General features: G+C 39.4%; 1 protein-coding gene across 1 annotated transcript in view; it reads right to left on the bottom strand.

Moving 5' to 3' along the window:
• Nucleotides 1-11,565, bottom strand: part of FRZB (frizzled related protein) — a 30,194-nt gene extending 18,629 nt beyond the window's left edge. Inside the window, exons 1-2 of the mRNA XM_075180490.1 lie at nucleotides 10,749-11,565; nucleotides 5,838-5,897 (exon numbers count right to left, since the gene is read on the bottom strand). Of these exons, the coding sequence (XP_075036591.1) occupies nucleotides 5,838-5,897; nucleotides 10,749-11,202 (514 nt within the window). The 5' untranslated portion in view covers nucleotides 11,203-11,565. The remainder of the gene's footprint in view (nucleotides 1-5,837; nucleotides 5,898-10,748) is intronic.
• Nucleotides 11,566-12,966: the final 1,401 nt, after the last annotated feature.

Below are 12,966 nucleotides of genomic sequence, written 5' to 3'. Positions count from 1 at the left end.
TGAAATGTTGTGATTCTAGTAGGGACAATACCAATTTTTGGTGAATGTTGTGTCCAATGTAAGGTGTAGGCCAAGACTGAACTGTTTGTGTACACACTGCATTGTTTGTATACTACCCTGTGGTGGTAGATGTCCTGAAAGTCAGGAGTGCTTAAACATATGTGACGCTCCGGCGAATTGAGAGCCTAGTGGTTTTTATGTTAGCCACGCCCCAATGGCACGTTTGCCACGCCCCCAAATGCATGACCGCACCTCCCAAAATTTTTGCACTGCCGTTTGGCTAGCCACGCCCCTGAATATATGACCATATACCTAATCTTTTTTGCGCCGCCGTAAGGCGGCGCAAAAAAATTTTGGGGCTTACTTCACTATGAGGGGGGCCCCATGAATTTGTTGTACCCGGGCCCTGAATTCTTCTTGGCAGCCCTGATTAGGAGTGAATGTTTCACGGACTTCATGTGATATTTTTACTTCCCGTTCTTAAGTTCACGTGCAATTAAATTCAAGTGTTCAATTTGCACATAAAACAATATCGTGTGCGAGGCATGCAAAGTACATGGGTGGGATTTATTGTGAGCTCTGCAAAAATAATGCCCCTATATCTGTTTACTTGGATAGCAAGTTGCCATAATAAACCGTGATAACCACCTGTCAGAGATTTGTACTGTAGCCCTTGGCTTTGCTTGACTAATAAAATGTGAATTGCACTGCAGCAATCAGCATTCTCATAGCTTTGGTTTCAATTATTATTATTCAATTAAAGATATACAGTATAGTACATACTTGCCTACTCTCCAGGAATTTCCGGAATGCTCCTGAATTTCAGGGAATCCACCCGGACTTCCCGGAAGAGTAGGCATTCTCCCAGATCTTTATAGGGGTGGAGCTTAATGACGCAATCGCACCATGAATTTTCAGCATTGCATAGCAGGAGCGGGTCCAAAATGACGTGATTCAGTCCCCACATGCCCATTTCCCCCTGCGGATCTCCAAGAGGCCAACTTGTTCAAGTTGGAAAGTACAGCAGTGGGGTCATGAGTTCAATTCCTGACCATGGCCTTATCTGTGAGAAGTTTGTATGTTCTCCCTGTGTTTGCATGGGTTTCCTCCGGGTGCTCCGGTTTCCTCCCACAATCCAAAAACATGCTAGTAGATTAATTGGCTGCTATTATATTGACCTTAGTCTCTCTCTCTCTCAGTCTGTGTATGTGTGTTAGGTAATTTAGACTGTAAGCCACAATGGGGCAGGGGCTGATGTGAGTGAGTTCTCTGTAAGCGCTGCGGAATCGGTGGTGCTATATAAATAAATGGTGATGATGATGGTGATGGTATAGTATAATTAACATTTTATTGAAGCAAATTAACTACATACATCTACTCTTATCTTTACATGCCTCCCACATGCCTGCCCCACATAAGACACATCACACGCTATGATTATGCTTTAAAGAGGGGAAGTGACTAATTAGAAGTAGGGTTTACTTGATGTTCTTCTGTATTCTCTTTTGACCATTCCAGATTCAAAATAATAATTTATATATCTTTTCAACACCTTAGGAGGTGCAAGCAAAAATGAGTGAATGTTAAATATTTTCGTACAGGATAATTACCTCAGGGGCTAGATTTACTAAACTGCGGGTTTGAAAAAGTGGAGATGTTGCCTATAGCAACCAATCAAATTCTAGCTGTCATTTTGTAGAAGGTACTAAATAAATGAAAGCTAGAATCTGATTGGTTGCTATAGGCAACATCCCCACATTTTCAAACCCGCAGCTTAGTAAATCTAGCCCCAGGTCTTGTAATTTAATTGTTTTTTAAACACTTGCCTATACTTTATGTGGACAAACTACACGAGGAATAAATGGAAAATTTGCTCCTAATTGAATCGTCTCTTATGAGTCTCACTTGTCATAATTAGCAATATGTACAGAAGGCAGAACTTTTGCAAGATTTACATCATTTACTGGAATATTGCTGATGTATTTCAGGTTATAAGGATAGAGCTCCACATTTTCACACTGAAACACAGACTCCCTTGGTCCAAACATATCTGGGCACTGTTCACAGGCATCTCTATGCCAAATGCCCAAAAATGGTTACAATGTTTAACGTACAAGTATGTAGAAATGAATGAACAAAGACAGCATTATAAAGACAAAAAAAAAAGTTTATTTTGGATGAAAAATGTAACCTTGGTTCTCTGTTGGTCTGGATTTCAGACCACTTCCTTCCCGATCAGAAAAATTGCAGGTCTCAGGTTCGGAGAGACATCATCTAAATAACATGTCAGAGCTATTCTATTTTGACCTACAGGGGTTCTATGATATCGGTTATGTCTCACATTTACAATTTAAATATTTCAATTATTTTACTTCTACAGAAAGAAATACGTATTAAAAACAAGGTATCCAATTACAGAGGTTTTCGAAGACACTCATCTTAATGCTTTAATGCACCGACTGCTACACTGCCTGTTTCAGAGACTATCATATCACAGTTATAACATAAGCAGGGATTAGAATTTACTGCATTTTTAGGCAAATTAGTGTGATCTATTTGTGCACTAAGTTTAACTCAATACCGGGCATTCCTCCCGGTTCCCACCCACTTCACTATCGAGCGGGCCTGATGACATCATTTGCTTCATAATAGCCCTGCCCTCGCGGTGCGATGCCAATTTGTGGCATTACACGGCAGGTGGTTGGAACATGATGATGTCATTGCTCCACACCTCCACACTTGCCACCCGACCCCTCCATCGGGAGTATTTCAATGTTGCCAAGTATGGTCCAACTTTGCCAAATATTCATTAAAATATTTAAAATTGGCCCATCAATCCTGTTTAACGAAGAATACAGATGATGTAATGTGACATGCAATGTAAAAGCACAGTCATAAGCAACCAGAGCACACTGCGCCTGCTGGGGAAATGCTTTTACTAAGGACCGGTGCTACCATTAGGCAAACCTAGGCTCTTGCCTAGTGTGGCAATGGATAGGGGTTTTCTAAAATACAGAATACATATACATAATTACAAATGATCACTCATCACTGACATTGCGATGCCCTCACAGGGAGCACCGGCTGCAGACATGAAGGAGCAGCCAGCAGCTTCTTGCATGTGAACTGACAGGGTCTGCTCCTCAATGTCAGTGTTAAGTTGGGAGTGAGGAGCTTAGCTATGACTATGATGTCACAGCCAAGCGCCACTCTCCCAGTCTGAAAAGCAGAGAATGCTGTCCCACCTCTTGCCTGCTATGGTAAGAGACAGCAGCAGGGCACCTCCACCTGGGGATGGGGGCTCCCCCATTGCTTGCGCTAGCCCTGCTGTTATTCAACAAGGGTCAATATTCTGCTGATCTTCTCAGCATGTCCTTGTAAACTCAGCTGTCCAGAATAAAAAAAAGGGGGCAGGTTGGGGTGCCACCAGGGAGCTGTAGACCTCCTATGATGGAATCCTGTAGCATATAGACAGCCATGCATTACACACTCAGCGATATGTCATTATACACTGCAAAATTCCATCACAGAGACCCTATAGTGTAGTGACTCTCCAAGCCACCCCCTTGTGGTATAAAAACAGAAAAGGGCTGGGCATTGTAACGTGTGCCCAACAGCCAAGCGAGCTAATGATGAGACCTGTTTCAGTATGGTGTAATACTGTTACCCCAGTAGCTCTTCTCATTACGGGGTCAGAGCAGGACTCTACCTTACACAATGCCAGAGTTATTTATTTTTATTTTTCTCACACCTTTACTACATGATAACGGAGTGGAAAAAAATCTATATATAAGCTATAGCAGAGTGAGGGAAAACCTATTAACTTAATGTTTACTGATTCTTTAATTGGCAATCGGTTTCTTTAAGTTAAATTAGATCAACTGAAATATGACAAGCGCAGGTGATGTGTACAATAAATTGTGATTAAGAACATTCTCAATATCAGCATCTGTCTTTATATTGTTATATAGGCATTTATTTATCTAGTTTATTGTTTGTAGGGGCGAGGTAGTAACTCAATGAGATTTGACATGGTTGTCTAGTAGAAGCGCAGTTATAATTCAGATTTTTATCTTTAAGGTAAATATAAATTGGAAAGCTTCCAAATACAGAATAGATCAGAAACCTCCAAAACACCCCAAATCTGACGTATTAGAGAAAGGTGTCATCTAATCACAAGAGGTGGTTCTTACAAAAAGATTAGGTTTCACCTTAATTAAAGAACAGTTCAGTTCACATGTAACACGAGCTATGTCAGATATTCAATTATGGTCTTCTAGGACAGGTAGATTAAGCGAGGGGGATTACACTGTGTGCAAGCGCTTTTCTGAATAAGTGAACAAACAGGCTGATTGTGGTGGAGGTATACATTTACTTTAGCACTGGCACACGGATGTAAAACAACAAAAGAGGTTATTATTATAAATCATCGTGATAGCTTACATTAAAATGTGTATATATATATATATATATATATATATATACACACACACACACACACACACACACACACACACACACACACACACACAATACAGGCAATACATAAGGACTGTGTTGCCTGTCCAGATCAATAAAACATGCACTAGAGTCAGGAGTGCTAATTTTAATAAAGGTGCAACAACATGGAAATGGTGCTCAAATTCACCTAAAACAGGGATTATGGACCCTTTAAATTGTAGAATTCATACAAATTTGCTCAAATTCACAGGGTTCAAAGAACTGAATTGTTCCCAAAGGCAGGCTCACATCTCGACTATAGCACAATGACAAAATTTGGATCTGCACCAAGGAATGTTTTGCCCACAAGAGCATCAAGAAGCCAACTATTATTGATTAAAAGAATGGAGGGCTCTCAAATCATCTGACATGTTTTGGACCTCAGCGGATCCCTATTCTTAGGTGCCAATGACTGAAGACCAATGACTATGGACCCAAAGATATCTGAAACACATCAAAGCCTGATCCTTGCTCAAGCTGTACTTTTAATAAATAAAAATTCACTTCTTGCTAATCTTGTGTCTAAGAAATTACTGTGTACAGAATGTACTTCATGTCACAAGAAGAGCAACACAGAGCCTATGGCATTCACTGTGAATGGACCATGAACAGCGAGTGTACCATTATTCTGCAGTGAATTGTTGTATATATTGTATGGACTTTTTGCAGGGATCAATTATACATATTTTCAGCTGCTTATTACCAGCAGTCTCATTTTATTAAACCATCAAGTTGAAACATTGAACAAGAATGACATACAAATTGAAGCAATATAATAAATTTAATACATTTGAATCAAATCTCTGCTGGTCAATACGGTTAGAAGTTTAAAGGAATAGGCAATACGAGGTAAAACCTAGGGGTATAATTACTAAACTGCGGGTTTAAAAAAGTAGAGATGTTGCCTATAGCAACTAATCAGATTCTAGCTGTCATTTTGTAGAATGTATTAAACAAATGATAACTAGAATCTGGTTTGAAAAAGTGGAGATGTTGCCTATAGCAACCAATCAGATTCTAGTTATCATTAGTTTAGTATATTCTACAAAATGACAGCTAGAATCTGATTGGTTGCTATAGGCAACATCTCCACTTTTTCAAACCTGCAGTTTAGTAAGTTTACCCCTAGATGTTGAACAAGATACTTGTAGACAATACATAGTCTTAATGGCTTAGAATGTCCTTATGAATGTTAATTTTGAGTAAGTCAAACTCCATTGAGTCAGTGATGTATAAAATAAACATTTTACTGAAAAATGTAAACACATTAATACAACAATTCTCTTCTCTTTTCCTGAATTGTAAAAAACAATAATAAAATGGGAAAATAAACTCACCGCTCGCAGCTCCGCCACAATTTCCATTGTTTGAATCCAGAGTGAAGTCTGTTATTGGTTCTTAAAATACACATAAAAAAGTTTAAGTATTATAAAGTTCACTTTCAAGATTAAATATTTAGATAGTTTTGAAACAAATATTTAGCAAATTAATCTTATCATGTAGTTTGTTCACTCATTGTATACTCAGAAGAATTACTTATAATTAACTGGTTTGTAAAGTGTTATCAATCCCTAGGATGCACCATTGGGAAGAGCTTGTGTAACGTAATAGGACTCAGTGGCTGATTGGTTACATTTTTCTGCCCCTTGTACGACAGAGAATGACTTTAACAAATATCCACCATTATTTTCTTGCTTGATCTTTTATATTTATTAAATAAATTAAAGCATCATTTTGTTAATTTGCAAAATCGGCATAGTGAAAACAAACAAGGTGCCTCACGTTATTATTCCATAAGTGGCTGTTTTAGCCTTGTTTTTACTTTCTCATGTAAGTACCAGCCAGCTGATATTCTTGTTCGGTCCACTTCAGATTTAACATACCAGTTGGAACTTATGTTCTATATGTTATAGATGTAAGAAAGTAAATGTGTAGTATGCATATAATAAGCAAGTTATGATCTTTTTGAGCAAATATCATTCATTGCAGTTATTCATTTTAGGTTTCTGGTGGTTAATATTCCACTAGTTTACTTAAGTTTGACAAACACGGCAGATCCACCACTCAGATCTCTGTCCATTTTGGCCGTACACCAATTGGATGAGATCCAGCTATTTGGCCTCTTAAGCTGAGGGGCTTGATGACTTTTTGGAATAATTTGGGCTTGTAGGATTTGCACTAGGAAGATGTCCACACACAATGTGATAGCAGTTACCTTCCAACCACATTTGCTAACATATCCAGTAATAATCCGTTCAATTTTTAATTGATTATTATTGTACATCACTGTCATTTTCGAGTGGCACAATTGGAGAAATCAGGACAACTGTAGAAATTGCTTGTGATATTGCAGTGTCTTCTAACATTATCTCATATAGTAGCATCAGGTTTGAAAAACTGTGAATAATTCACGTTTATTGGAAAAAACTGAATTTTGGGGACTTGGATCTATGAGCCATTGGTGTCAACCAGGGTTGTTTTTGATAGGGGGAGAACATCCAGATTATACAACCCGCCAACAGTTTACAGACATGCTCAAAAGTACATTAAAAGTCAGGTTTTATAGACCGTTACCTAAGGAATTAGCTGGCTCCAATTTTACCAGAAATTCACCCCTGATATCACCTGATCAAATAGCCTTCTCTTATGGAAGGGACTGTCGTATAGAGTAGGAGGGAGATGGTGGACAGTGAAGCAGTAATGGAGCTGTAGGACTGATTTGCCAGACATAATACAAGTGGTGGCATGGAAAGAGGTGTCTTATACTCAATCAGAAGTTTAGTGTAGTGAGTACCCAGCATCGACTTTGCTGTGCTGGAACTAGGGATTGTTATCTGGTTTATGGTGAACTCTGATGAAATTTGGTTTTGGTATAACTTACTGATGTTACTAATAGGGACTGTGAGCACAAGGGTCCAAGACATATATTATACACAGTCAGGACCTGTTCATTGGTAGAACCTCCCAGCTCTATTTGTGGAATCTATATAAGCAAATTACCCTCTCAGACAGCTCCTAATAATGTGTTTTGCCCCTGGCAACTCATGTCTAAAAACTATATATGTTGCTGCAAAATTGGTTTTGCTGAGTAAACAATGGTCCCCCCATGTCTGAGAGATGCTTTTTCAAAGGTTATTGCATGGCAAATACAGTATAATAAGCAATTTTTAAAAAATAGTTTGGCCACCAGGAGGCACTGTTCTATTGGGGTCTAAGGCTGATATGTCATCTTACCTTAGAAAACCATTTAAAAATACATAAAAAGTATGTTGGAAATGTATTAAAAAGAAAAGTGAAATAAGAAGTGAAATACAGAATTATTACAAACTGCACCAAACGTTTGTCAGCACAAATGTATCTTTTACATGATGTGTTACTTAAATGGTAAGACAATATGTTTCTAAATATACAACCTATGTATGTGCCCTATACACTTACATTTGTGGCGCAAGGTGATAATTTGTCACATTACTGTCTTTTAATCAATCTAAAGAATTTTGATTATTGTTTTTTTTCTTCTCTGCTTTTTCTGCGTTGGTCAGTTTTTAAGAAAAAAGGGCTACATAATAATAATCAATAATAAGCTCCATATGAATTGTGTGCAATGGTACTGTAGGCAGAAATATGATGTACAGTTTATGACATTCATAAAAGACTCTGGATGATATGGGCTACAGCGCATTTATAGACATAGCCCCATGTTATTAAATAAAACGCATAGGGGCGTATTAAATTGTCAGCGTTAACGCTGCAAAACGAGCGTTCGAAAAATCTTACCGTTAATACGGTAACTACTTGCGGAATTTCAGCTCGCAGCTCCCTGAGCTGCGAGCTGAAATTCCGCGAGTAAACTACCGTATTAACGGTTTTCGCATGCAATATTACCGTATAAACGGTAATATTTTTCGAGCGCTCATTTTGCAGCGTTAACGCTGACAATTGAATACGCCCCATAGTGTGATAATACTAAAGAGATAAACATACCCATCTCCCATCAAGTAGCTCATTTGAGGGTCTATGTGCCTCATTAAATATGGAGAAAAGATGGAAGCACTCTTTCCTGCTAATTTACCTCTGGACAGCTACTTTCTGCTGCCAACCATCAAGGGGCATGATTGGAGCAGGCTGAGCATAGAGAGGGTGAACATGCATGGTAATGAGATTAATTATTACCATATGGCTTCCTCCCCTCCTCCCTATCCCGAAGCCCTTGATAAACTCAGAGGTGGCGGAGGACAGCTCTGCTCCATTTTTGGAGAAGTGCTGCCTTATATGTAATACTTATATATTACATGTGTCATTGCTCTGAAATGAAGCACTGGGGTTCTGTGTACATTAGTACATTGAACCATTGAAGTAATGGATTGTGTTCTCTATGTGTGGCTTTTTACAAATATTGTAGGGTATGGTAGGTTATTTACTAACATTGTCAAAAGGGCACATCTGCCTTAAAACCAGAGAAACCAATCAGACATCTGCTTTCATTGTCAAAGTTGTATTAGGCGGATGACATCTAATTGCTCATTGGTTGTTAAATTTAGTGCATATTTGAACTCCAGAGCAATGAGTGATCATCACTGTCATTAAAGACAATGACACCGTGTTAAATAACTATAACAATAAGCACTTACCCAGAAAAATAGCCCTTGCACCCATTTATAAATAATATTAAAAAAATAAAACAGCTGAAATAAAAATAAATAACCCTGTTCTCAGTGTTTTATCTCTTACCTAGAAAAACACTGTAACATTGAAAGTTCCTCATTTAACATCCAGCCAAGTAAATGTGACCTTCCTGGAGTCCTTCTATTCTATTCATAGAATCCCTTGAGCAGTATATACAAAGGCTCTTGGCTGACACTGTGAATTAGGCTAAATTACCCATCAGAAGTAATTATGCAGCGACTGTTTGCCAGACTACTGACAATGTGTAAAGAAACTTCCCATTAGAGCTCAATGGAAGAGTTTCAATAACCTTTAGCATCCTTAATGGACATCTTTACTTAATGTCCACTCTGGCTACTCTAAAACTCTCTGAAACAAAGCTGGCAACGCTACACAGACACGTAATCACGGCACAAAACTGGGCAAAATTTGGAATTCTGTACTAGTCTATAGTCTGGTTCCCCAATTGTCTGCCTCACTCAGTTCATGGATGAACAAAGCTCATTGGGAAAATAACCTATACAGCAGGTTATTACATTACGCTTCCTGGTTTTTGATAAAGTGTAAGTTGATAAGGCGACACATTTATGTGTTACGGGGATGGTAGCCCAGGGCAACTTGAGTGCAACACCGAATTTGGAGACCTCAGCAAGTTCCTACCCCTTTGAAAACTGTCCAGGAATAAATGCTGAAATAATGATGGGTGTTTCAGCAGAGATATTAGGGTAACTATTTGATTTCCTGGGGAAGGATCCCCATATTCCTATTGTGCATGGGGAAGCAACTTATATGGGAAATATGCAGCATTATATTGCAATATAAGTTGAGCTTTGTGTCCTACTACAGTGGATCCCAAACTTTCTCAGTTCGAGGCAGTTAGGGTCTCCATAATTTTTTCAAGGCACCCCATAGCCAAAATAATTAACAATTAGTCCCCTGCCTTGCTTACCAAAGGCCCAGGCCACGGCACCCCTGTGAGATTGACCTGGCACCCCAAGGAGCCGCGGCGCACAGATTGGGAACCACTGTCATACTAACGTAAAGAGGATATTAGAAGACCCATTGAATTTCCATGCACATACACACCAGTGGAGCATCAGTTATCCCAAAATGATCTACAAGATCTATCTTAGATAGCTATACAATGCTAAGCTGTACTTCTAAATGTAAATTAGCCATATATGGATATCAATAATCCCAGGTTTATGTCCCTGGGATAATTGATGCTCCATCACTATCTTTTGTGAATACAGCTTTCACACTACTGTGGAGAAATCCATTCCAAACCTGTCATGTCTCCCTTTGTGGAAACTTTTTGGTAGCAAGCATAATGTAGAAACAATTACTTGTTTTAGGATTTAGCATTTTGGCGATGAGGGTGACAAGAACGCATGGTTTCATGAATGTACATCAATGCATTCATCTTAATGGAAGAAGCAAGCTAGCAACGATTTAGTCTGCTTTTATATAGCGACTGTCATAATGTAACATAGAATATATATGAGTACACATGCATGGCAAATAAATAGTGGTGGTTCATTCAAAATAAAATATTTAATGTCATTTTTTGGATAGCCACTTACCAGTTCCTTGTTCCACTGTGATAATAGCCTCTGGTGAGATGCAGACTCCCCTGTCATAGACGGGCAGCTCGTCACACGCCAGGCTCTCCGGCCAGGAATGTCTGTACTTGATAAGAATTGGTTCACAGCCCGTCCTGGCTCTCTCACATACTGATTTACAGGGCTTAATCGGCTCATGTTGAAAATCGATGGTGCATATCGGCGCATACATGGCGCAAAGAAAAAAGAGGAGATCCTGGCTGCATTCTGTGGCCAATAAGCCCTCAAACTGCTCAATTGCCAATATAGCATTTGCTTGGGTGCTGTGATGTAGATGGTTGGGCATCTTAGTCATGTTCCACGGCATAGACTTGCACATTGGGATCCTAACAGGCTCACAAGATGCACCTTGTGCCCTGGGCAAGGTGATTAACACCCCCAGAGTGACCAAAAAAATATTCCCAGGAGGGGACATCTTTAAATTGGGGACAAAATAATAAAGCTTCTTTTAACACTATGGTCAGTTTGTTCCAAAAAAACTGTTTTAAATCTGAGTTTAAGCACACTCCTTTGTACGTTTAAATAAAACATACAACTAAAATTAGTTCTCCAATAGTATAAAAGTTCAAAAGAAACATAAAAGGTTCAAGAAACTATAAAATAAAATAAAATAAATCCTTGCATGCAGTGTTCAGAAGTCTATCAATAAAAGAAAAGTTTTAAATGCAATTTAGAATAGATCCATTTGACAAGTCTGGCAGAGCTGTTGTGAAAGTGACTTGTTCTCTTCTCTTGGAGCAGAAGTTTGAAATAAATGCGAGTCCCGTCCAGCTCTGACTCTTTTTACTCCAGCAATCTCTCAGCGCACACCGCCCCTCCTCTCCGCAGGCTTCAGCCCTCCCCTCTGTCTGGAGTTGGGGCGGGGGAGACGACTTTTCCTCTACAATAGATGCTAAATTCTGCAATACTTCCAGGCTCACACCTAAACTTCCGAAATAATTACAATAAATCAAACTGCTATGTTTGGAAAACTGGATCACAGTTTTAAAACAGACTTATATTGTTCTGTAAACTAAGAGCCATTAGGAAATCCTTTTCTGTCGGCAGTTTATAAAACAGGTTATTAGCACAGTGAGTTATATACTATGTTATACTTTTATGGTGCAAACCAACACACTAGGCTGCACAATGTGGATTGTGCTTTAGATTTTTTCATTAAGTGCATAAATGTAGACATTGCAATAGACTTATATAGACTCAAACGTGTAACATAATAAATATATTTGTAAAAAGGAAAATGCCTTGAAGTAGGGAGGACAATAGAGAGAGGTCTGTCTGTGTCTTTAGTTTCACTAAAAGTTTCATATTTAGGGGTCTATTTAAGAAGCAGTGAAGAGCCAAAATACCAGGATAAACGCAGTCAAAAGGCTCTTTCACTGGCTTTTGCTATTTAAGAAAGGATTAACACTGAATAAATCTAACCCCATTAACGGAGCTTATCTCTACCACCATAGACCTCTAAGGGGACAACATCACTATTTGATTTATTAAGAAGCAAAAAGCCTTCTCTTCGCAGCCATTGCAGGATGGCGTTATTGGTATTTTACAATGGGATCCAGCTGAAGCCAGTCCTGATTTGATGAAACCCTCTCCTATGAAAGTCCTTCATTCGCCAGCAGTGTTACGCTGCTGGCGGTTAGCAAATAATCACTGCAGAGGAGGTGGATCTTCACCTGGGCTCCCAGAGCAGCTCTGGCATGATACATTACAGCGGTATGTCATTGCATTCCGGCACCTTTTTTTCCATGGGTTTTCAAAGTTTAATTAACTTTTTAACATTTCTTTTCTCTGCGGTGCTGCTACAGTGCAGCACCGCATCTTAGTGTGTGTCCTGCTTCCGGCTCCGGCAGCGTTGTGACGTCACGACGCAGAAAGAGAGGGCTGCAGAAAAATGAGGGGCAGAAAGAATGGGCGACAGAAAAACGTGGGGGGCAGAAAGAGAGGACTACAGAAACATGAGGGGGCAGAAAGAGTGGGCGACAGAAAAACGAGGGGGGCAGAAAGAGAGGGCTACAGAAAACAAGGGGGGCAGAAAGAGAGGACTACAGAAACATGAGGAGGCAGAAAGAGAGGGCTACAGAAAAATGAGGGGGGCAGAAAGAGAGGGCTACAGAAAAATGAGGGGGGCAGAAAGTGAGGGCTACAGAAAAATGAGGGGAGCAGAAAGAGGGCTACAGAA

Source organism: Mixophyes fleayi, chromosome 7, assembly GCF_038048845.1.
Source record: "Mixophyes fleayi isolate aMixFle1 chromosome 7, aMixFle1.hap1, whole genome shotgun sequence".
NCBI lineage: Eukaryota > Metazoa > Chordata > Amphibia > Anura > Limnodynastidae > Mixophyes > Mixophyes fleayi.
The sequence above is the reverse complement of the archived record's forward strand: the minus strand, read 5'-3'. Positions and strand labels throughout refer to the sequence as shown.